General features: G+C 42.7%; 2 protein-coding genes across 2 annotated transcripts; one reads left to right on the plus strand and one right to left on the minus strand.

The window, feature by feature from the left end:
- Nucleotides 1-3,218: 3,218 nt before the first annotated feature.
- eif3f (eukaryotic translation initiation factor 3, subunit F) lies at nt 3,219-18,163 on the minus strand. The gene is made up of 8 exons (XM_061920976.1): nt 18,005-18,163; nt 16,800-16,870; nt 12,462-12,541; nt 9,416-9,553; nt 9,257-9,348; nt 8,982-9,118; nt 3,492-3,605; nt 3,219-3,371 (listed from the first exon to the last, which is right to left on the minus strand). Exons 1-8 carry the CDS (start codon nt 18,114-18,116, stop codon nt 3,294-3,296), a joined length of 822 nt encoding a protein of 273 aa, XP_061776960.1. The 5' UTR covers nt 18,117-18,163; the 3' UTR covers nt 3,219-3,293.
- LOC133568822 (parathyroid hormone-like) lies at nt 17,495-24,871 on the plus strand. Its single transcript, XM_061920979.1, has 3 exons — nt 17,495-17,766; nt 24,292-24,377; nt 24,456-24,871. Exons 2-3 carry the CDS (start codon nt 24,307-24,309, stop codon nt 24,673-24,675), a joined length of 291 nt encoding a protein of 96 aa, XP_061776963.1. The 5' UTR covers nt 17,495-17,766; nt 24,292-24,306; the 3' UTR covers nt 24,676-24,871.
- Nucleotides 24,872-25,332: the final 461 nt, after the last annotated feature.

Genomic DNA, 25,332 nt, shown 5'->3' on the forward strand with positions numbered 1-25,332 from the left:
GATGACATAAAAGGAAATGTGACCCCGGAAGTAAATGCGTCATCCCATAGCTTGTTTTTGTAAATTGTTTTTGAATTTTTTTTTATAATATAGCGTTAACAAAAGGTCTGTATTAATCATGACCCTGGAAGTAAATGGGGGGTTTGTGAGGGGGGGGAAGAAATTTGGCGTGACAGCGCCACATGGAGAAAAGTCTACTCCCAAGTGGGCCGAACTGATAAAATCCATCCATCCATCCATTTTCTACCGCGTATTCCCTTTCGGGGTTGCGGGGGGCGCTGGCGCCTATCTCAGCTACAATCGGGCGGAAGGCGGGGTACACCCTGGACAAGTCGCCACCTCATCGCAGGCCCAACACAGATAAACAGACAACATTCACACACTAGGGCCAACTTAGTGTTGCCAATCAACCTATCCCCAGGTGCATGTCTTTGGAGGTGGGAGGAAGCCGGAGTACCCGGAGGGAACCCACGCATTCACGGGGAGGACATGCAAACTCCACACAGAAAAATCCTCAGCCTGGATTTGAACCCAGGACTGCAGGACCTTCGTATTGTGAGGCAGACGCACTAACCCCTCTGCCACCGTGAAGCCCAACTGATAAAATCGTGGCATGATAACTTAAAAATAAAGACAACTTCGGATTGTTTTCTTTGTTTAAAAATAGAACTAGCACACTCTGTAAATGTACAAATCTTAATAATGTTTTTTTTCACACGTACATGTTAGAATGTAAGACTATATCTTTATTGTCATTGTACATTTGTACAACGAAATTGTATGCAAAATCATACTTAAAACCATAAGAACATAGATAAATAGATAAAAATACATAAAAATATCAAGCATACGGCTCACGTGCACAGTCCTTATTGTTATCTTGTGTTCAGTGATACTATTGCTCTCGGGTAAAAAGTGTTTTTAAAACGGTTTGTCCGGCATTTTATTGTCCTCTATCTCCTACCTGAGGGCATCAGTTCAAAAAGTTGAGGTCCAGGGTGAGCTGGGTCCTTTATGATGTTTTGGGCCTTTTTGAGGCACCTGGCACTGTACAGTTCATCTAGGGAGGGGAGAGAGCAGCCAGTGATCTTCATGGCACTTTCATGCGGTTAATAGTATTTTATCGTTATTAGTCGTTATTTATACTTTCTGAATAAATTCTGTGATAATGTTCATCAGTCAAGTCATTGGTGTTCATTTTCAATCTATCAAGATAAACAAATATCAAAATCAAATTACAGGATGTTATTTATGTAGTTTGTTCATTTTCCTCGACTAGTGCACTAACATCGGGTAGTTTTTTTTTTTTTTACATATGTAGCATAATCTACAGATACAAATAATTGCTATTGTGACATCTAGTGGACACATTTAGAACAGCAGTTTCTTTCATTCCGAAATTTTGGCTCATTTTTATACTTAGCAAACTTATCCCGCGGGCCGGATAAAACCTGTTTGCAGGCCTGATCCGGTACCCGGGCCGTACGTTTGACACCCCTGGTCCAGCTCTTCCCGGGGAATCCCGAGGCGTTCTCAGGCCAGCCGGGAGACATAGTCTTCCCAAAGTGTCCTGGGTCTTCCCCGCGGCCTCCTACCGGTTGGACGTGCCCTAAACACCTCCCTAGGGAGGCGTTCGGGTGGCATCCTGACCAGATGCCCGAACCACCTCATCTGGCTCCTCTCCATGTGGAGGAGCAACGGCTTTATTTTGAGTTCCTCCCGGATGGCAGAGCTTCTCACCCTATCTCTAAGGGAGAAGCCCGCCACACGGCGGAGGAAACTCATTTCGGCCGCTTGTACCCGTGATCTTATCCTTTCGGTCATGACCCAAAGCTCATGACCATAGGTGAGGATGGGAACGTAGATGGACCGGTAAATTGAGAGCTTTGCCTTCCGGCTCAGCTCCTTCACCACAACGGATCGATACAGCATCCGCATTACCGAAGACACCACACCGATCCGCCTTTTGATCTCACGATCCACTCTTCCCCCACTTGTGAACAAGACTCATAACTTTTATGGACAGAATTTCTAGGCGCGGTCAAGGCATTGAAGGGTTCCGGTTTGGTGGCCGCGGGATTAGGTCTCTGCTTTTTTGCAGATGATGTGGTCCTGATGGCTTCATCTTAAGTTAAAGTACCAATGATTGTCACACACACACTTGGTGTGGTGAAATTTGTCCTCTGCATTTGACCCATCCCCTTGATCACCCCCTGGGAGGTGAGGGGAGCAGTGGGTGGCAGCGTTGCCACGCCCGGGAATCAGTTTTGGTGATTTAACCCCCAAGTCCAACCTTTGATGCTGAGTGCCAAGCAGGGAGGTAATGGGTCCCATTTTTTTATAGTCTTTGGTATGACTCGGCCGGGGTTTGAACTCCCAACCTACCGATCTCAGGGCGGACACTCTAACCAGCTCTCACTGGATCGGTTCGCAGTCGAGTGTGAAGCGACCAGAATGAGAATCAGCACCTCCAAATCCGAGTCCATGGTTCTCGCCCGGAAAAGAGTGGAGTGCCATCTCCGGGTTGGAGAGGAGACTGCCCCAGGTGGAAGAGTTCAAGTACCTAGGAGTTACAATCACAATCAGATTCAAAATGATCCATATACAGCACAATAAATTTAACCCGACTCTCGCCAGATCCTTGTAGTTAGCTGAGCTCCACACAAGGATCCGGGCTGGAGGGCATTGCAAACTCTTTCAAGATAGCAAAAAAATAACGAACCAATCAGGATCGCCGGGCAGGATTTCATAGATGTGACGTAGCGCCGAAGCGACTGTTTGATACAAACAGCACACGACTCCTTGCTGCATGCTGCCATTGATTCTGCTATTGCAACTGTTTTGCGACATCGATCGTCTACGGACATTGCTGCGTTTTTTTTGGTAAAAGTTCTCTAACTTTTCGGTCGGTCGTTATCCAATATGTCAGCTGTTCTGTTTTGGATTGCCCAGCGTCGCTCTCATCAGCGTCACTGGTTGATTTGGATGTTAGTGGTTAAAGTAGCACGTCATTCAAGATAACGGACTAGTGAATTATCCAATGATTTTTTTTAACAAGTCTCCGCCTTCTGTAATACATCTATTGAGAAGTCCCAGATCCTTGTGTGGAGCATAGCAAACTACAAGGATCTGGCGAGAGTCAGGTTCCATTAAAATGGGATTACTCCCTAAATTTTTGTTCAACAAAGAACTTAACAGAAAAATAAATGACATTTGAATGGTAATGAGCAAGAGAATATTGTTTATTCATCTCAGAAAAAAAAAAAACAGAATAAAAATTAAATAGCGGCGCCTCAGAGCAGCACCAACTTCTCGTTGAGAGCGATCTGTGCTTGGGTGAGGTTGGACAAGTAGGTCACCATCAGAAGGTCCTGCGAGACAACAGTGACATGTTGTTATGTGAAGCTCTTAAAGTGGTGACACCAAGTGATTTTTACAAGACAGTGAAATAATTGTCCATTCAAAAAAGTACAAACTTGTAGGACACATACATTGATGTTGGAGTTGATCATGTTCTCAAAGTCCTTTGCGGAAATGGTGGGCACCTTGTTGACCAGGTCCATCAGGAAACGGCCCACGCTGTTATCTGCTGCCACCTTGCCAGACTGAACAGATTGAACAGCGTCCCGTTTAACAGAATAATTGTCTGATATGGATTCATTTGGATAGAACTTACGTTTTAAGTGTTAGGGTTGCATTATATAAATGATAAAACTTTGGCGGACAATACAGCTTCTAATACAGTTTGTATCGTGATTATGCATGTTGATAAAACAGTTTTGTGTCGTGCAAATTTGACACCAACGAGGGTGTCCTCGACGTAATGAAACATTCTCACTCACAAGAGCGTGACTAACTAATCCTTACTTTCATGGTAACAAACAAAAAGTTCCTTGCAAGTATCACTAGGAGGAAATGCTACACTACACACTAGAGATGCGCGGATAGGCAATTATATCGTCCGCAACCGCATCACCAAAGTCGTCATCCACCCGCCGTCCACCCGAACCAACATTTTATCAGAACGGCAACCGCCCGCTGAACTTTGCTGCTAGCGGGGTGTATAAAATAGTCAGAAAATGTCATGGATACAAAGGATTATGGGTATTTGTTGTGTTGCGTTTATGTTGTGTTACTGGGAGGATGTTCTCCCGAAACGCGTTTGTCAATCTTGTTTGGTGTGGCTTCACAGCGTGACGCATATTAATAAGAGTGTTAAAATTGTTTATATTACAACCATTAGTGTACTCTGTGTCACCCAGTATGCCTTGCACTCGTGTTCGTGTGTTGCTGGACTGACAAGCAGATCGCAAATGCTGTAGAAGGCGACAAAGCCAAAGGCTTCATAGCACACCCTAATACTTATTAACTGGGTGACTGCCGGCAGTCATTCTAGAGAATATTAGCGTCTCCCATTGTCTTCTTGGGGCGGTATAGCTCGGTTGGTAGAGTGGCCGTGCCAGCAACTTGAGGGTTGCAGGTTCGATTCCCGCTTCCGCCATCCTAGTCACTGCCGTTGTGTCCTTGGGCAAGACACTTTACCCACCTGCTCCCAGTGCCACCCACACTGGTTTAAATGTAACTTAGATATTGGGTTTCACTATGTAAAGCGCTTTGAGTCACTAGAGAAAAGCGCTATATAAATATAATTCACTTCACTTCACTTCTTCGCTTTGTGACATGGGTCTTAAATGGCTCTTTGAATGGTAAAGGATACCGATCCCAGAACCATGTATTACAAATATTTCCGGATGGTTCAACCGCCACCCGCCCGAATCAAATTAAAATCTATTTTTTCGTCATGTCACCCGCCCGACCCACGGTTTATCCACGGACTCTGCGGATGACACCGCAAACCGCGCATCTCTACTACACACGTACAATTATTTTGACCCGGGGGCGAAATTTAGAGAAAAAAATGTGTCTGGGAGCGGTATATATATTTTTAGGAAAACTAATAGAGAATTTCACAATAAAGTCTGATTGAATGCTGAAAATGTTATGACAGACTGCCTTAAAAACGGAATGGAATTACATTTTTTTCTATGAACGATAAAACCTTGAATATTGAGAACATATGAACGTCACAGCCCCTCTCAATCGACATATTTTACAATCAAGCCAAATGCAACAAACAGCGAAATATGAACGTGAAGGGTAAAAAAACAAAAACAACATCTACAATCTGATATATGTGATATATCACTAAGCTTTAGAACTTTCTTGTAAAAATCTCCTTCCACGTCTGTCCCTGACACCCACATTTCAGGCTGGCCGTTCTTAAAACGCTCTGTGGAAACTGTGTTCTCCTGAAGTCAACTGTTAATATTATTTACGTAATTACATGATAATATTTTTGTATTACTTAATATTTTGTATTAGTAACCGCAATGCTTTAATTTGGAGTTAAAGTCGTTTATATTTATTGCACGCTATAATCGGTAAACAGCAGTTAGATGATGTCACTTCCGCAAAATTACTTCCTGTTGGTTGACTTCCGGTATTTGTTCGAAAGCTAGAGATACATTTTGTGGTCTTCTGTAGTACTTTCTGTTGCCATCCTACACAAAGCGGCGAAGAAGCAATGCCGTAAGTCGTCTTTAATAAGTTAACAACATGTCAGACACGTTAAAAAAGTGTAATAGTGCCGATATGTTAAATATAATTGTCGAACTAGATACAATGTGTTCAAGTCATTTAGGCAGACGGGAGTCTCCCTCTGCTGGACATTTTCCGACATTACCGTTACATTTTTATATGTCATTGTAAACGAATATGTACAGAGGCAATAAGTGTGTTGCGTGTTGTGTCTCTTGTTCTTTTCAGTTTTTCACCATCTTGTCTATGAAGGAATTGTCAAAAGTAAATGGTCAAGCTTACAACGACGTTCTCTTCATTGACTCCGGTTTGGCTTGGTGTTGAGTTGGCGTTTTTACACGTCTCACGAGAACACTAAAGAAACGCTCCCCACCCACACTGCTTGGTACCTCGTCTGACCTGCTGTGACGTAGATTACCATAGTAGCTAGTAGGGTTGTATGGTATACGGGTATTAGTATAGTACCACGATACTAATGAATCATATTCAGTACCATACCGCCTCTGAAAAGTACTGGTCCGCCACACCCTAAGATTTTTCGTTAAAATAAAGCCAATAATGCATTTTTTCTGGTCCCCTTTATTTAGAAACGTATCAAAGTACCGAAAAGTATGAAAATAATATTGGTATCTGGACAACACTAGTCACTAAAATAATAAGCAAAAGTGCAAATATTTGGGAATGTCCGACGGGCCAGATTGGAAAGCTTAACGGGCCGCATGTGGCCCCCGGGACTTAATTTGCCCAGGTCTGCCGTAGGACCTAAGGTGTGTAGTCTATAGCCTAGGACGATACAATAAGCCACGCTAACGGCTTAGCTGGAGCCCTTCCGTATAAACGGGGTGGACTGATCGATACATACATCGACAGTAATGATACCAAGTGTAGTAACAATAATAATCCATTTTCATTATAAACGCACTTTACATTTGCATACACATTTCCAAGTGCTACAGCAGGGTTTAAACAGACACAAAACAAAAGCTTGACAACACATGTATAAAATGCATGAAAGACAGGTGGTGCAAAACAAAAGGAGGCCTTCTCAAACAAAAATGTCTTCAAGTGCTGTTTGAAACACTCCACAGTTAGTGGCGCCCGCAATTCCTCTGGCAAACAATGGATCATTAATTAATTAATAGTGGATTGTTAATTAATTAATAGTAGAAGCTTGTCAGATTACTTTATGTCTTTATTTCTAGTTTTACATTTTCATAAAGAGAAGTATTTTTTAAGTTAGGACACATCCATGGAGAGTTTGAGCAGAAAAATGTTCTGTAGGATTTAATTATACACCATTAAACCTTAACAAAATGCTTGGTCACATGAATGGTTATTTTAAGTAATTACTTTGCAGAATGAAAAACAAAACATATGTAAAAAAAACAAAAAAACATGGTGTGTACTTTTTGATATCGATATAAAACACAAAGATTAAGTAAAAAAAACAAGCTTTGTTTTTCAACAATAACCACGTACTTTAGTGCAACAGTTTGGCCAACAAAAATAAAGAGGAGTGATACCTCCAACATCCAATACACAATCTTTGTGCCACAGCGACAACTCAGCCAGCGATCAATTCGATTAAATGACAAAACATTTTTGCTCGTAATGATGTTATTCGAACACTAACTAAGTTAGCAGTTAAATTAAAGGACAAGTGAGCATCCCACTAAACAAACTACAGACTTTATAAACAAGTTGTGGCACCCACACATCGCCTTCTGCATGCTAACTCGCAGTCCCAGCAACTGACGGAAGGATGCCAGCTGCACGTTCAAAATGAAACCGCAACATTAAATATTGTTCTCCTCTAATAGCATTGCGCTCTTAATCGCACATCAAGATTCCAGGGAAGTAGAAGCGATTGAAATGAAACGAAGCGATCGGCTGCGTTAGCTCGGAGGGAACAATTTCAAAGCAAATTCCATGAAGTCGCCATGTTTCCTCGAGTCGAACCGATCTAGTGCGCATACGCAGACGCTGCGGTATTCATTTAAGTCCCATCTTAAAACTCATTTGTATACTCTAGCCTTTAAATAGACCACCCTTTTAGACCAGTTGATCTGCCGTTTCTTTTCTTTTCTACTCTGCCCCCCTCTCCCTTGTGGAAGGGCGGGCACAGGTCCGGTGGCCATGGATGAAGTGCTGGCTGTCCACAGTCAGGACCCAGAGTGGACCGCTCGCCTGTGCATCGGTTGGGGGCATCTCTGCGCTGCTGACCCGTCTCCGCTCGGGATGGTCTCTTGCTAGCCCCACTATAGACTGGACTCTCACTAATATGATTGATCCACTATGGACTGGACTTTTACAATATTGTGCTAGACCCACACAACGTCAATTGCATTTAGTCTCCCTAGAGGAGTGGGGGTTCACCCACATCTGTGGTCCTCTCCAAGGTTTCTCATATTCATTCACATTGACATCCTACTGGGTTGTGAGTTTTTCCTTATCCTTATGTGGGCTTTGAACCAAGGATGTCGTTGTGGCTTGTGCAGCCCTTTGAGACACTTGTGATTTAAGGCTATATAAACAAACATTGATTGATTGATGGAGTATTCAAGAAGTAAGCATTTGTCTAAAATGCATTAATAAATGACGGTGTTTTTGTAATGAAAAATTTAAACGGTGTTATTAGCCGTCTAGAATTTTACAGCTGTCTATCATTATACCGTTTATTGTTACATCCCTAGTCCATTTACAAATACCGTATTTTTCGGAGTAAAAGTCACTCCGGATTATAAGTCGCACCTGCCGAAAATGCATAATAAAGAAGGAAAAAAACATATATAAGTTGCACTGGAGTAAAAGTCGCATTTTGGGTAAAGGTATCTGATAAAACCCAACACCAAGTATAGACATTTGAAAGGCAATTTAAAATAAATAAAGAATAGTGAACAACAGGCTGAATAAGTGTACGTTATGACGCATAAATAACTAACTGAGAACATGCCTGGTATGTTAACGTAACATATTATGGTAAGAGTCATTCAAATAGCTATAACATATAGAACATGCTATATGTTTGCCAAACAATCTGTCACTCCTAATCCATAAATCCGATGAAAGTCTTTTACGTGAATGAGCTAAAGAGTATTATTTGATATTTTACGGTAATATGTTAATAATTTCACAAATAAGTCGCTCCTGAGGATAAGTCGAACCCCTGGCCAAACTATGAAAAAAAACTGCGACTTTTAGTCCGAAAAATACGGTAAAAAGTCAAAGGCGGTCACGGCATGTTCATGCTGTAAATGCTAGTCAATTTGTTTAGGGTATTACAGCAAGTCGTAAGGGCGGGTCGCGGCAAATGCCATGGTTAAAGCCCAGCCCTGCTGTTGTCAAAGAAGTGCGTGCTGAAAAGTTTGAGCTTATTAACTCACCAGCACGTCCTCAATGTAGCCCAGCATGGTGGTCAGCATGTCTTGGATGCGGGAGGCAGAGCAAGCCACCTGAGAAAGGTCGGAGGTCAGGCCCTTGGTGCGAGTGACCGCCAAGCGTGTTCTCTGCAGAAGGTCCACTGTCAAAAATAGACAACGTGCCCTGTGATTTTTTTTTAAATCAAAACCAATAGACATCCATGTATTGAGGATTAACACAGCAACATTTACGTCTTAGGTTAATTTACGTCAACATGTAAGCTTAATTGCCTGCATACCTCCTATCCTCTCTGTGTCATAGTAAACGTGTTTGACGGTGAGCGGGGTGAACATCACGCCAACAGTCTTCCCGGGCACGCCCATCTGTGCGCTGTGAGACAAGGTGTAAGCATCAGCATGTTTTTTTTTAGTCTCCAAGAGTGCACGGAGTGACAGACCTGACGTAGGCGCGGATGTTCATCTTGCCACTCTGCAGGGCCGTGTCGGCAGTCAGGTGGATGGGGTTAGAGGCCTCGCGGCTGTAATACTCATGGATAAGCACAGAGTACTCTGTGATGTCAAAGCCTGTGGCATACCTGTCGTGCAAGACAATTTATTTTAGGTAAACGTGAGAACATTCAGGGTTTCCCCTTAATGTAATTGATCGTAGCGCACAACTTAGCCGCGAAAAAAACAACCACAAAAAGCCACAATGAGGTTTTTAATGTGAAAACAAATTGTAATGTAATGTTTCTTAATCTCCAGAAAAAGGCACACAAAGTCTGAAGCCCTTTTTAACTTTTATTGCCAATCTTATGCTAACAGACGGCCCAAATCCACCAAGTTCCCTCCTCCCTCCCCCCTTGCGTACATACATCCGTCTCTGTTCACACATAACTAGGGCTGCAACTAATGATTATTTTGATTGTCGATTAGTCAAGGATTATCTTAACGATTAGTACACTAATCGGATCGTTAAGCATACACATTTAACAATTCAAATTTTTCCATCGACTTCTAAATGCAGCTTAAGTTATTTTGGCATGTGCTCACAAACAACCAAATGACTCATTCATTTATCAATATTTATTTATACTGTAACTGTGCTGCTGATTCAGCTGTTAAAAATAAAAGTGCTGTCCATTTAAAAGAAAGGAAAGGCAAAGTGGTAAAAAAAATGTTTTATCAATCTTTTTTATGTATTTATAAAACAGTTAAAATATTAAAATTAATCTTGGATTAATTCTCAAAATATTGACTATTTAATAGATTATATGTTTAATTTTATTATACATCTGCATTGGTTCTTGCCTGCCTGCGTGTGCCTTATTTTTTACGGCATTGTAAATGGAAACTTTTTTAAAACGTACTTGAAAAGTTTAGCTGGCTGACTTTGGCTAAAATGATAGTTGGAGAGTTATTTTTCAAACAACTTCATCTCACTTTTGTTAGCTGGCTAGCAAAGTAGAAGCTAACAGTAGTCTGTGTCCGCATCCTCCCTCCAAACATCATGTCTGCGCTTTAAATGGTCGCGTATCACAGATGTACTGCCATAAAAACAAGGTCCTCGTTGCAAAATGAGAAAGGTATTCATGTTTTTAACAAGACCAAGAGGAAATATCCTCACACTTTACATGTTATCACGGACAATGTTTTTGCGAGCGACCCACTTCCGGCCAGAAAAACACATGCGATGACGTTGCGACTATTGGCGACGACAAATTTTGTTGTCGACTAACGTTGCAGCCCTACTGACACAACATTTCCTCATTCTTTGCCAATCCCCTTTCACTTCAGGCACAGTGTGTTCACGATCGTGGGAAAATTAACATAACACACAAACATTTTACACCAGCAGGTCGTTATAGTATGAATGTATACATCAAAATTAAATGATTTTGTTCAGCCCTTCAAACACACAGACATCGCAATTTATCGATGCTGACAAAGTTATCAAGTTTATGTCCATTAACTGTTCAATTAATTGACTTGTTGACTAGGCCCAGGCCTGTAAATTGTGTGAAATATTTCAACACCTTTGGACATCTTATTTAATGCTATTAATACCATTTAAGGCTTGTTTTTACAAAATCAATTCAATTACTTTCAAGGCTTTTTAATGAAATGCAAAAACCCTAGCTATAATATAAAATGTGTATATATCAATACAAATTAAAAATACAGATTAAGTTTTAGATGTATGTATTAGTGTTGTCCCGATACCAATATTTTGCTACAGGTACCAAAATAATTTCGATAATTTTTGGTACTTTTCTAAATAAAGGGGACCACAAAAAATTGCATTATTGGCTTTGTTTTAAAAAAAAAATCTTAGGATACATTAAACATGTTTCTTATTGCAAGTTTGTCCTTAAATAAAATAGTTAACATACGACAACTTGTCTTTTAGTAGTAAGCAAGCAAACAAAGGCTCCTAATTTAGATGCTGACGTATGCAGCAACATATTGTGTCATTTTCCATTCGATTATTTTGTCGAAATTAATAAGGACAAGAGGTAGAAAATTAATTATTAATCTACTTGTTCATTGTTCATATCTGCTTACTTTCTCTTTTAACATGCTCTATCTACACTTCTGTTAAAATGTAATGAATGTTTTCTTCAGTTGTTTGATACTTTACTTTAGTTTTGGATGATACCACAAATTAGGGTATCAATCCAATACCAAGTCGTTACAGGATCATACATAGGTCATATTCAAAGTCCTCGTGTCCACACACATATTTTCTGAGTTTATAAACAAAATATAATTTAAAAAAAAATGAAAGACGATGTTATGATGCCGAAAAATATTGATGTAATCATAGTAGTATCGACTAGAAACGCTCCTGTACTTGGTATGATTACAGTGGACGCTAGGTGTAGATCCACCAATGGCGTTTGTTTACATTTGGACGCCGGTGAGGTAAGTGTGTAGTGAAGCATGTTTAGCTATTCCTCGTCCTGCAGGGATGATACTTGTAAAAAATGTACTTTATTTGTCGCCATGGAGGTGAGGATTAGTGATTCGGAAGTAGCTAAAACACTGCCAATGTCTTAAAGCACCTCTTTCTAAGGGCGTTTCAGTGTTATAACTTCATTTTTACCGTTAAGTTTTTAAGCCAAAATGCATCCGTTCTCCCTTTTCTGTCCACACACGCTGTCTGCTTGTAAGTACGCCGTGTGCTACCGAACATGGTCGTCTGCTCGTAAACCAGCAATGACCCGACGTGACAACGACGGGGGCGCGGCGGACCGGTACTTTTCAGAGGCGGTATAGTAACGAATACGAATATGATTCATTCGTATTGCGGTACTATACTAACACCGGTATATCGAACAACCCTAGCATGTATACATTTAAGCCTTTTTAAAAAAAAATGTATGCATCATAGAAGTTTACTCAATGACGTTGTGATGACCACAACCCCAATACCATAGGTATCTCGGCAATCTGGGGGAAACCCTGACATTCAATCTTTATATGATTTTAAAACTGACGCACCAGCCGATGATGACCTCAGTAGGAGAGACCCTCTTGTGGAGCCCATACATGTTCTTGGCAAACTCCATGTCCACAGCAACCTTTTGACAAAGAGAAACAGTCAGCAAAAATATAGATTGTTAAATTTTGCTAACATTTAAAGATTAGCATCAATACGAATGGCCCATCGAATCCTAAATAACACTGAAACAGCGCCACTTAAGCACTTTGTCCAGTTTACGTCTGCTATACAACTAGAAACACACGAGCCTCCACCAGGGGGCAGTGTTGCGTACCCAGATGTAAAACATTGTTTGCACAATCAGCCTTTGCATATTAAAGGGGAACATTATCACCAAAACTATGCAAGCGTCAATATACACCTTGATGTTGCAGTAAAAAGACCATGTATTTTTTAAACCGATTTCCGAACTCTAAATGGGTGAATTTTGGCAAATTAAACGCATTTCTGTTTATCGGTCTTTTAGGGATGACGTCAGAACGTGACGTCACCGAGGTAATACACCCGCCATTTTCACATTACAAACACTGGGTCTCAGCTCTGTTATTTTCCGTTTTTTCGACTATTTTTTGGAACCTTGGAGACATCATGCCTCGTTGGTGTGTTGTCGGAGGGTGTAACAACATTAACAGGGAGGGATTCAAGTTGCACCACTGGCAAGAAATCTGCCGCCAGACCCCCATTGAAATTGCCAGAGTGTCTTCACATTTGACCGGCGATGCTAAGACAGACATGGCACAGAGATGTATGGATAACCTGCAGATGCATTCGCAACGATTAAGGCAACGAAATCACAAAGGTGAGTTTTGTTGATGTTGTTGACTTATGTAATATACATACATATTTGGTCACGGCATGACTGCCAGCTGATCGATGCTAACATGCTATGCTAATTGACGCTAACATGCTATTTACGCCAGCTGTATGTACATTTGAAACTAGATACCCACATTTAATGCGAAACAAACACTTACCAATCGACGGATTTAAGTTGCTCCAGTGTCACAAGATGCCAAAGTCCTGATCGTTTGGTCCGCACATTTTACCGGCGATGCTAATAAGGCAGCCATGCTATGGGCCACATCATTAGGTACACCCATGCTATGGCCGAATAGCGTCAATAGCTATTCGCTCAATAGTTTCAATTTCTTCTTCAATTTCGTTTTCGCTATCTGCCTCCATACTCCGACCATCTGTTTCAATACATGCGTAATCTGTTGAAACGCTTAAACCGCTGAAATCCGAGTCTGAATCCGAGCTAATGTCGCTATATCTTGCTTTGATAACCGCCATGTTTGTATTGGCAGCCCTGTATGACGTCACAGGGAAATGGACAGTCACATCGCAAATAGCGAAAATCGAGAACTTTAAAGCTTTTTTTTAGGGATATTCCGGGAGGTGTAAAATATTGAAAAAAACTTCGAAAAATAAAACAAGCAACTGGGAACTGATTTTTATTGTTTTTAACCCTTTTGAAATTGTGATAATGTTCCCCTTTAAGCAATAAAGGAATGGAACAACCTCGCAACAAACTTGAAAAGTTTTGTTTGCACTATCAGCCTTTGCATATTAAGCAATAAGGGAATGGAACAACCTCGCAACAAACTTGAAAAGTCTAACAGATTACTGTTCATTCACAATTGAAGTTAAAAAGTGGCTTTGGAGCAATCAAAGCTGCTCACACGGTCAATGAGGTGGGCACCATGTTTGACATGTCAACTTAATGTTTATTATACTTAGGCATGAGAACATTTTGTTGTAAACTGTGGTGTGTGTGTTAAAATCATGGTTGTTTTTACAAATGACAGATGTGAACAAAAGCATGTAATTTCTGTGTTTTTTTTTTATTGATTGAGAAGTGTATTGACATCTCAAAGAATCCATGTAATGCTTTAAAAAGGCAAATGGATGGCATAAAAATTCTAAAGGCTTGCGCCCCTTGTAGTCCATTAAATATTCATCACATTAGATACATTCAATAATAAAAGATATAACCTGTAACATGTATATAAAAAATATGTTAAAAAAATTGATAAATTATGTACATATACACAGTATACATGTCAGGTGATTTGAAAAACAATACATACAAAAAATGGGAGAGTATATACACTATGTACATGACGCTATCTACATGTTGACTCCAAGAGTGTGCAAAACAGAATGAGAAAATATATTTACACAATAACCACATATAGACCTGCTTGATGCTTCGAAGAGTTGCTGGGGATCAATTTTCAGTTAAGCTGAGCCCTGAATTTGTGGCAGTTTTAAAATGTATCTCGAACTGTGTGGTCATATTGTATAATTGCGTGTCATTGAAAAGGCATTTTATGACTTTTTGTCATTTGAATTTTGATTGATTGATACTTTTATTAGTAGATTGCACAGTACAGTACATATTCCGTACAATTGACCACTAAATGGTAACACCCGAATAAGTTTTTCAACTTGTTTAAGTCGGGGTCCACGTTAATCAATTCATGGTACGAATATATACTATCAACATAATACAGTCATCACACAAGTTAATCATCATTGAATTATTTACATTATTTACAATCCGGGGGGTGGGATGAGGAGCTTTGGTTGATATCAGAACTTCAGTCATCAACAATTGCATCAACAGAGAAATGTGGACATTGAAACAGTGTAGGTCTTACTTAGTAGGATATGTACAGCCAGCAGAGAACATAGTGAGTTCAGATAGCATAAGAACAAGTATATACATTAGAAATACATTTGAGTTGTTTATAATCCGGGGAAATGGGATGTGAATGGAGGAGGGTATTAGTAAAGTGTTGAAGTTGCCTGGAGGTGTTATTTTAGAGCGGTTTTGAAGGAATATAGAGATGCACTTACTTTTATACCTGTTGGGAGTGCATTCCACATTGATGTGGCATAGAAAGAGAATGAGTTAAGACCTTTGTTACATCGAAATCTGGGTTTAACGTGGTTTGTGGAGCTCCCCCTGGTGTTGTGGTTATGGCGGTCATTTACGTTAAGGAAGTAATTTGACATGTACTTCGGTATCAAGGAGGTGTAGCGGATTTTATAGACTAGGCTCAGTGCAAGTTGTTTTACTCTGTCCTCCACCCTGAGCCAGCCCACTTTGGAGAAGTGGGTTGGATTGAGGTGTGATCTGGGGTGGAGGTCTAAAAGTAACCGGAATACACGCTATAGTGTAATTTTAATGTTATAACTTTATTGCATGATTTTTGTATCTCTTTAGTTGAGGTTGCCAGGGACTGCAGATGGAAGTGAGCCATTTTGCTATAATCTTGTTCTTGTTGAGTGTCGGTGCTGTCTAGGGCTCGGCATATTAACCGTGCAACACTCTTCCATATCAGTAGGTGGCAGCCGGTAGTTAATTGCTTTGTAAATGTCGGAAACAGTGGGAGGCCGCTTGCAGGTAAAAAGGTGTCTAATGCTTAAACAAAAAATAATAAAAGTGAGTAAGTTCCCCTATGAAAAGGCATTGAAGCTTAGGGAAGGCTATGCAGAACAAAACTAAAACTGAACTGGCTACAAAGTAAACAAAAACAGAATGCTGGATGACAGCAAAATAATTACTGTGGAGCAAAGATGGCATCCACAATGTACATCCGAACATGACAATCGGAAATGTTATTTTACGGCCCTCACCTTAATATGAAAGTTTGATGCTAATAAGACAATCTCATTTCAGTAGGCCTTTAATTCAAGGCAAGGCAAAATATCGAGATATCAATCAATCAATCAATGTTTACTTATATAGCCCTAAATCACTAGTGTCTCAAAGGGCTGCACAAACCACTAAGACATCCTCGGTAGGCCCACATAAGGGCAAGGAAAACTCACACCCAGTGGGACATCGGTGACAATAATGACTATGAGAACCTTGGAGAGGAGGAAAGCAATGGATGTCGAGCGGGTCTAACATGATACTGTGAAAGTTCAATCCATAATGGATCCAACACAGTCGCGAGAGTCCAGTCCAAAGCGGATCCAACACAGCAGCGAGAGTCCTGTTCACAGCGGAGCCAGCAGGAAACCATCCCAAGCGGAAGCGGATCAGCAGCGCAGAGATGTCCCCAGCCGATACACAGGCAAGCAGTACATGGCCACCGGATCGGACCGGACTCCCTCCACAATATATATATCGTGTATCGCGATATAGCCTAAAAATATCGAGATATTTAAAAAAAGCCATATCGCCCAGCCTCAGTGAGAACGTATACTCGAATATCACGATATAGTCATTTTCTATATCGCCCAGCCAAAAAAGGTTGAAAAACACTGATCTATAGTACAGTCAGAACAACACAGCCAATGTTTGACAGCCACCAACAACGTACCTCGTCTTCGGACTCATTGTGGGGAACAGAAAAGCAGTTGGTCACTTCTATGGAGTGTTTGTCGATTGTACCTAAAAGGGGACAGAAAGACGTTAAGTACCAGAAGGTAGCCATTGTAAGCCAGAGTACGCTAGCAGTACTAGAGGTATGACTATTATTTTTTTTTTTTTATTGAATTGATTGAAACTTTTATTAGTAGATTGCACAGTACAGTATATATTCCGTACAATTGACCACTAAATGGTAACACCCCAATAAGTTTTTCAACTTCTTTAAATGGAGGAGTTCAAGTACCTATGAGTCTTGTTCACGAGTGAGGGAAGAGTGGATCGTGAGATCGACAGGCGGATCGGTGCGGCGTCTTCAGTAATGCGGACGTTGTACCGATCCGTTGTGGTGAAGAAGGAGCTGAGCCGGAAGGCAAAGCTCTCAATTTACTGGTCGATCTACGTTGCCATCCTCACCTATGGTCATGAGCTTTGGGTCATGACCGAAAGGATAAGATCACAGATACAAGCGGCCGAAATGAGTTTCCTCCGCCGGGTAGCGGGGCTCTCCCTTAGAGATAGGGTGAGAAGCTCAAAGCTCAAAGTAAAGCCGCTGCTCTTCCACATTGAGAGAAGCCAGATGAGCTAGTTCGGGCATCTGGTCAGGATGCCACCCAAACGCCTCCCTAGGAAGGTGTTTAGGGCACGTCCAACCGGTAGGAGGACACGGGGAAGACCCAGGACAGGTTGGGAAGACTATGTCTCCCGGCAGGCCTGGGAACGCCTTGGGATCCCCCGGGAAGAGCTAGACGAAGCGGCTGGGGAGAGGAGTGTCTGGGTTTCCCTGCTTAGGCTGTTGCCCCCGCGACCTGACCTCGGATAAGCGAAAGAAGATGGATGGACTTGTTTAAGTCGGGGTCCACGTTAATCTATTCATGTGATGGCACCAAACATCAACACACAGCCTTACCTCACTGACGGTAAGCTACAGTCAATATTGATCGCCCAAAAGACCAGGAAACTCATTTTTAAGTATATGTATATTTATATAACAATAAATACCAATGACTGATACACTGTGTGATTGAGTGACTATGCTAAGCTAACTAGCGGCTAGCGGGTGCAACATGCGTTAGCAGCTAGGCTACAACAGCGGTTAGTTTGCGGTGCGCCAAATGAGGATTTGAAATAAAATGAAAAAAAAAAATGAGTCCACACCCAATAAAGTCCCAATAACGCGACTCGCCCCCTCATTTCGTCGCTCGTACGAGTCGCAAATGGAGGCGAGGACCACAGGATGGATCTTCACGACCGGGCCGTACACCGACATGTTTGGAAAGAGGGAGATACGAGTCGATCCATATATCAATAGGGACGATACCAACAGAAACGTCAGTATCGAATCGATACCACCCTTCTTCTTCTTCTTTTGTTTTTATGGCAAGCAACCTTATGGTGTGCATTACCGCCATCTACTGTAATGGAGTGTGGACCTAGGTGGATCCCTATTCTATATTCGTTTATTTAACCCAGTGTTTTTTAAATATGTGTGTATTGCTTTATATCCTATGTTTTCTGAATGCAATCCTAATATATCTGCCACTGCTAACCTAATATTTTATTTTGCTAACTTACTTTCCAGTATTTCTGTTTTTCTATTATATTTCCTACATTGTATTAAAACATGGTCAACATTTTCTATCTGATGGCAAAAATCACACAGCCCTTGTAGTATGTTTGCCTATCAGTTTTAGTGACCTATTTAGACTTGTATGTCCTAATCTCATTCTAGTAATAATGTCTTCTTCCTTCCTATTTCTACACCCTCCTCTCATTACACCTACAGTAAATTGCTACCAATTCCCCCGTAAAAACAGATAGTTTATCACTGATTCTTTTATTTAATACTATGTTTCCTTGTGGGATAACTGCATCAGCGCCTACCTTACTATTTATACTTTTTGATGCATCTGTGTATATATCATATGTTGTCCAAAAAAATTTCTTCAATCCATTGTTCTATCTGGTAACTATTTAAAGGCCTACTGAAACCCACTACTATCGACCACGCAGTCTGATAGTTTATATATCAATGATGAAATATTAACATCGCAACACATGCCAATACGGCCGGTTTAGTTTACGAAATTGCAATTTGAAATTTCGCGCGAAAGTATCATGCTACAACGTCGCGGTATGATAACGCGTGCGCGTGACGTCACGCATTGTAGAGGACATTTTGTTCCAGCACCAGTCGTCTGTTTACATCGCATAATTCCACAGTATTCTGGACATCTGTGTTGCTGAATCTATTGCAATTGGTTCAATGAATAATGGAGACGTCAAAGAAGAAAGCTGTAGGTGGGAAGCGGTGTATCGCGGCCGCCTTTAGCAACACAAACACAGCCGGTGTTTTATTGTTTACATTCCCGAAAGATGACAGTCAAGCTTTACTATGGAACAGAGATGTCAAGCGAACACGGTTGGATTGGACCACACACAAAATCATTTCAAAAGATCGTGTGTCGAAGAGGGTCCCTTGCGAAGGGCAAAGATGGGCATCGCCACCACCAGTTGACTGGTGCTAAAGAAAGGTGCGGGGCCGGCCTTCAGGTTGTACAGGTAGGACCATATAATCTCACTAAAACACTAGTAACACAATAAGCAGATAAGGGATTTTCCAGAATGATCCTAGTAAATGTGTCTAATAACATTTGAATCGTCCTTTTTTTTCTTTCTAGTCCTTCACTCTCACTTTCCTCATCCACAAATCTTTCATCCTCGCTTAAATTAATGGGGAAATCATCACTTTCTCGGTCCGAATCGCTCTCGCTGCTGGTGGCCATGATTGTAAACAATGTTCAGATGTGAGGAGCTCCACAACCCGTGACGTCACGCGCACATCGTCTGCTACTTCCGGTACAGGCAAGGCTTTTTTTATCAGCGACCAAAAGTTGCAAACTTTATCGTCGACGTTCTCTACTAAATCCATTCAGCAAAAATATGGAGATATCGCGAAATGATCAAGTATGACACAAAGAATGGACCTGCTATCCCCGTTTAAATAAGAACATCTCATTTCAGTAGGCCTTTCAATTTCTATTCTTTAGTAATTGCATGTTTATCTTTGGGTTGTCATACATCCACGGTGGTATTGCAGGAATTGTTACTGTAGGGCTAACTCTAATATTTTCAATTTGAGCTCTGTTACATACGTCTCCTATTATCCACCCAAAACTATTCATTTTTTTCTTCTCTTTTTCTTGGCAGTTTAGTAGCACTAGACGGGTTGGATGTCCTTGCCTGGATCCTTTTAAGTTTGCCCAATAATCTGCTGAGAGTTGATCTTTCCTCATGTCCAAAGGTTTTTCGTTCATCTCTATTTGTAATGCTACAACTGGGGTTGATTTAGTAGCTCCACAACATAACCTTAAAGTCTGCGACTGGATCCGGTCTATTTCCCAAGTAATGTTTTTGAAGCAGATTGATAAATAATGCACTTTTGGGCAGGACACTTCACCTTTGCCCCCGGTGCCGCTCACACTGGTGAATGAATGATGACTGAATGATTGGTGGTGGTCGGAGGGGTCGTAGGCGCAAACTGGCAGCCACGCTTGCGTCAGTCTACCCCAGGGCAGCTGTGACTACAGATGTAGCTTACCACCACCAGGTGTGAATGAATAATGGGTTCCCACTTCTCTGTGAGCGCTTTGAGTATCCAACAATAGAAAAGCGGAATATAAATCTAATCCATTATTATTATTATTATTACCGTGCACTTAGTGGCACTGTCCCAGGAACTGAAACACTGAGGACACAACATCACCTTTCCTATGATTTGATTTTCAATTATATTTTTATTTTTTCCCCAAGATGGTGTGGCTGTAGTGGCTGCTGGTGGCAGGAGCTCTGTGCTCTTGTGTCATCTTTTTGAGTTCCTGGTTTTTCCTCTTGTTTTCATGTGTTTTTTTTTTTTTTTGCCTTTTGGTCCGGGACCCTTTGGGAACTGTAAAACAAGGGGTGGCACTTTTGCAGTGCTTCTTTGTGAACTTCTGTATCTGCCTCCAAGGAGCCTTTTGGCCGTGGAGACCAGCTGCTGGGTCTCTGTGTTTGGAGAGACTGGAAGAGAGGTGACATGGATGAAGAGACAGGGCTGCAGAGTTTGGAGGGACTGGAAGAGAGGAGATGTGGATGAAGAGACAAGGCTGCAGAGTTTGGAGGGACTGGAGGAGAGGAAACGTGGATGAAGAGACAGGGCTGCAGAGTTTGGAGAGACTGGAGGAGAGGAGACGTGGATGAAGAGACAGGGCTGCAGAGTTTGGAGGGACTGGAAGAGAGGAGATGTGGATGAAGAGACAAGGCTGCAGAGTTTGGAGGGACTGGAGGAGAGGAAACGTGGATGAAGAGACAGGGCTGCAGAGTTTGGAGAGACTGGAGGAGAGGAGACGTGGATGACAAGACAGGGCAGCAGAGTTTGGAGAGACTGGAGGAGAGGAGACGTGGATGACAAGACAGGGCAGCAGAGTTTGGAGAGACTGGAGGAGAGGAGACGTGGATGAAGAGACAGGGCTGCAGAGTTTGGAGGGACTGGAAGAGAGGAAACGTGGATGAAGAGACAGGGCTGCAGAGTTTGGAGGGACTGGAGGAGAGGAGACGTGGATGAAGAGACAGGGCTGGAGAGTTTGGAGGGACTGGAAGAGAGGAGATGTGGATGAAGAGACAGGGCTGCAGAGTTTGGAGGGACTAGAGGAGAGGAGACGTGGATGAATAGACAGGGCAGCAGAGTTTGGAGAGACTGGAGGAGAGGAGACGTGGATGAAGAGACAGGGCTGCAGAGTTTGGAGAGGCTGGAGAAGAGGAGACGTGGATGAAGAGACAGGGCTGCAGAGTTTGGAGGGACTAGAGGAGAGGAGACGTGGATGAATAGACAGGGCAGCAGAGTTTGGAGAGACTGGAGGAGAGGAGACGTGGATGAAGAGACAGGGCTGCAGAGTTTGGAGGGACTGGAGGAGAGGAAACGTGGATGAAGAGACAGGGCTGCAGAGTTTGGAGAGACTAGAGGAGAGGAGACGTGGATGACGAGACAGGGCAGCAGAGTTTGGAGAGACTGGAGGAGAGGAGACGTGGATGAAGAGACAGGGCTGCAGAGTTTGGAGGGACTGGAGGAGAGGAGATGTGGATGAAGAGACAGGGTTGCAGAGTTTGGAGGGACTGGAGGAGAGGAGACGTGGATGAAGAGACAGGGCTGCAGAGTTTCGAGAGACTGGAAGAGAGGAGATGTGGATGAAGAGACAAGGCTGCAGAGTTTGGAGGAACTGGAGGAGAGGAGACGTGGATGAAGATACAGGGCTGCAGAGTTTGGAGAGACTGGAGGAGAGGAGATGTGGATGAAGAGACAAGGCTGCAGAGTTTGGAGGGACTGGAGGAGAGGAGACGTGGATGAAGAGACAGGGCTGCAGAGTTTGGAGAGACTGGAGGAGAGGAGACGTGGATGAAGAGACAGGGCTGCAGAGTTTCGAGAGACTGGAAGAGAGGAGATGTGGATGAAGAGACAAGGCTGCAGAGTTTGGAGGGACTGGAGGAGAGGAAACGTGGATGAAGAGACAGGGCTGCAGAGTTTGGAGAGACTGGAGGAGAGGAGACGTGGATGAAGATACAGGGCTGCAGAGTTTGGAGAGACTGGAAGAGAGGAGATGTGGATGAAGAGACAAGGCTGCAGAGTTTGGAGGGACTGGATGAGAGGAAACGTGGATGAAAAGACAGGGCTGCAGAGTTTGGAGAGACTGGAGGAGAGGAGACGTGGATGAAGAGACAGGGCTGCAGAGTTTGGAGAGACTGGAAGAGAGGAGATGTGGATGAAGAGACAAGGCTGCAGAGTTTGGAGGGACTGGAGGAGAGGAAACGTGGATGAAGAGACAGGGCTGCAGAGTTTGGAGAGACTGGAGGTGAGGAGACATGGATGAAGATACAACGTTGCAGAGTTTGGAGAGACTGGAGGAGAGGAGACGTGAATGACGAGACAGTGCAGCAGAGTTTGGAGAGACTGGAGGAGACGTGGATGAAGAGACAAGGCTGCAGAGTTTGGATAGACTGGAGGAGATGTGGATGAAGAGACAGGGCTGCAGAGTTTGGAGAGACTGGAGGAGAGGAGACATGGATGAAAGGACAGGGCTGCAGAGTTTGGAGAGACTGGAGGAGAGGATATGTGGATGAAGAGACAGGATCGCGTAGTTGGACAAGCTTCACAGTGTCATGGCTGAATAAGCAGGTATCAGACACCACGGTCTACTTGGACGCATCCTTGCTCATCCAAGAAAACTGGACACTGGCAGAGAGTTGGTGGGCGGCCGAGGGTGGAGTGGGCTCTCTTGGTTGCTTTATTGGGTCTGCTCCTGTTTCTGGCCATGCTCCCCCCACCCCAGCAGACCATGGCGTGGAACACCGCAGAAGCCACCACAGTGTGTGTGGGTTGTTATTTTTTTTTTGGTTGTTGTTGCTTTTACTTTTGTAGCTGTATGTAGAAATTATCCATCCATTTTCTTCCGCTTATCTGAGGCCGGATCTTGGGGGCAGCAGCCCAAGCAGGGAGGCCCAGACTTTCATGTAGAAATCAGCTTTGTTCTTTTAATTTCCTTTGTGTCCTTTGATGTTTCCCTCTTACGCGCATGCTTATGTGTGCTGTGGCTATGAAGGATTTTTTTCCCCTTGGCCTCAGTCTGGACCCAGGCTTAGACTTTACCCGTTTCTCACATTATTGGTAAGGGGCGGCGGATGTTGGCAGACTCGTCAGCGATCCTGTTCTGTCTCCCTGTACTGTTTGTCTTATCTTGAATGAGATTGTACTGAAACTCTTAATTTCCCATCGGGGTTTAATAAAGTATTTCTGATTCCAATTCTGATTCTGAAAATGTTTGCCAAACGTCTGTGCACCGCCTTATCAAATGGCCAAACATTTTGCATAACAAACTAGTTGGTCCCTAGAATGAAGTGTAAAATCTTAGATAACGATTCAGTTTTCTTCTGACCTTTTGGATGGTATTACTTACAAAAAGTGGCTGCATTGACCTTAGCTCCCCAAACATGTGGCCCTGACGCCATAAAGGTTAGGAAACACTCCTCCAGATACTTCATTGAGAAAACCTTCTCTGACGTCAAATCAGCGTCAAAGCTCCTTTTCGGGAGGCCGCTGTTGCGCCGTGGTAACCGGGGAGACGCGGCGGCCATCAATGGCCGTCGTAAATCCATGGAAAGTGTTGTGTGCGAGGCTGAGTCACACAAGAAGGTCAGAGTCGGTGGTCATGTTTGCAAAAAGGAGGTGTTCCTGTCCTGTGACGTCATCGGCGCTCATGACGACAGCTCCTTATTGGCCGGTAGCCCGCCGCTTATAAAAGACCCGCACTCCGCCGTTTATAGCATCACTGACCGACGCCATCACAAATGGTGCGGTTAAATCGCGTCCAAATGAAATAAACTTCGGTGTTAACATTGCCTTTGTTTCTAAACAGGCTGCAGAGTTCATCATGAGAAGTTCAGTCCTGGTTATCGTCTGCATTTCACAAATCTTCACTGTCGCGGAAGGCGGCCCGCTGAGGTAGATGATCACTTTGAGAAGGCTGTGCTTGTACTTTTCTATGTCGATGTTAAGTTCAAGTAACAATGATTGTGGCAGGAAGAGGACGGTGAGCGAGGTCCAGCTCATGCACGACCACGGTGAGCTCAAACAGGTGCAGCAGCGCCGCGACTGGTTGCAGGTGAGGCTGCGAGGCCTCCACACCGCGCCGTGGACCAGGAGGAGGTTCCTTCTGGAGGAACTGGGTGGCCTGACAGCAGAGGAGATCCAGGAAGCCTTGGACGTGTTCGACAAGCTCCTCAACCCCAAACCGTCTTGATTTCACCGAAGTTGGAATTGTACCGTCATTAATTCCTCTCTTTTTATGATCCATAATGATATTCACAGTGTTTTTATTTTTAATTCCATTTAATTTTGTAGTTGTATTTATTACATTGTTGTTCAAGTCGCAATATGTACGAGCTGAGATTCAAGTAGGTCACTATTTGTTTATTTGCAAGATGAAAAGTGAAGAATTGGACCGATGTCATTGATACAATGCTAAGTCAATTATTTTCTTCCTGCGTGACTTGATTTCAAAATACATCTTTATTTTTAAACATGTTTTTTTGTATTCATCCGTTTAAAAAAATATGAACTTAGACCAGGGGTCGGGAAAGCCAAGTATTTAAAAATATATTTCCGTAAGAGCCATATAATATTTTTATAACACTGAACACAACTAAACGCGTGCATTTTTAAGTAAGACCAACATTTCTAGAGTATAATAAGTCTCTTATTCTTTGTAATAACATTGTTATTCTGAAGCTAACTGTGGTGGGGGCGTGGCCTGCGGGCCTGCAGCAAACTTCAAGGTACTCAAAGCACTTTGACACTACTTCCACATTTACCCATTCACACACACATTCACACACTGATGGAGGGAGCTGCCATGCAAGGCGCCAACCAGAACCCATCAGGAGCAAGGGTGAAGTGT

Source organism: Nerophis ophidion, linkage group LG14, assembly GCF_033978795.1.
Source record: "Nerophis ophidion isolate RoL-2023_Sa linkage group LG14, RoL_Noph_v1.0, whole genome shotgun sequence".
Classification (NCBI taxonomy): Eukaryota; Metazoa; Chordata; class Actinopteri; order Syngnathiformes; family Syngnathidae; genus Nerophis; species Nerophis ophidion.

Coding starts and splice junctions, on each gene's coding strand:
- eif3f (XM_061920976.1), bottom strand. CDS start 18,116: ATGTCGGTGTACGGCCCGGTCGTGAAGATCCATCCTGTGGTCCTCGCC. Junction 16,871..18,004: donor CGTTATTGGGACTTTATTGG/GTGTGGACTCAT, acceptor GTCCCCTTTTAG/GTACAATCGACAAACACTCC. Junction 9,119..9,256: donor TGACACAGAGAGGATAGGAG/GTATGCAGGCAA, acceptor TATTTTTGACAG/TGGACCTTCTGCAGAGAACA.
- LOC133568822 (XM_061920979.1), top strand. CDS start 24,307: ATGAGAAGTTCAGTCCTGGTTATCGTCTGCATTTCACAAATCTTCACT. Junction 24,378..24,455: donor GCGGAAGGCGGCCCGCTGAG/GTAGATGATCAC, acceptor TGATTGTGGCAG/GAAGAGGACGGTGAGCGAGG.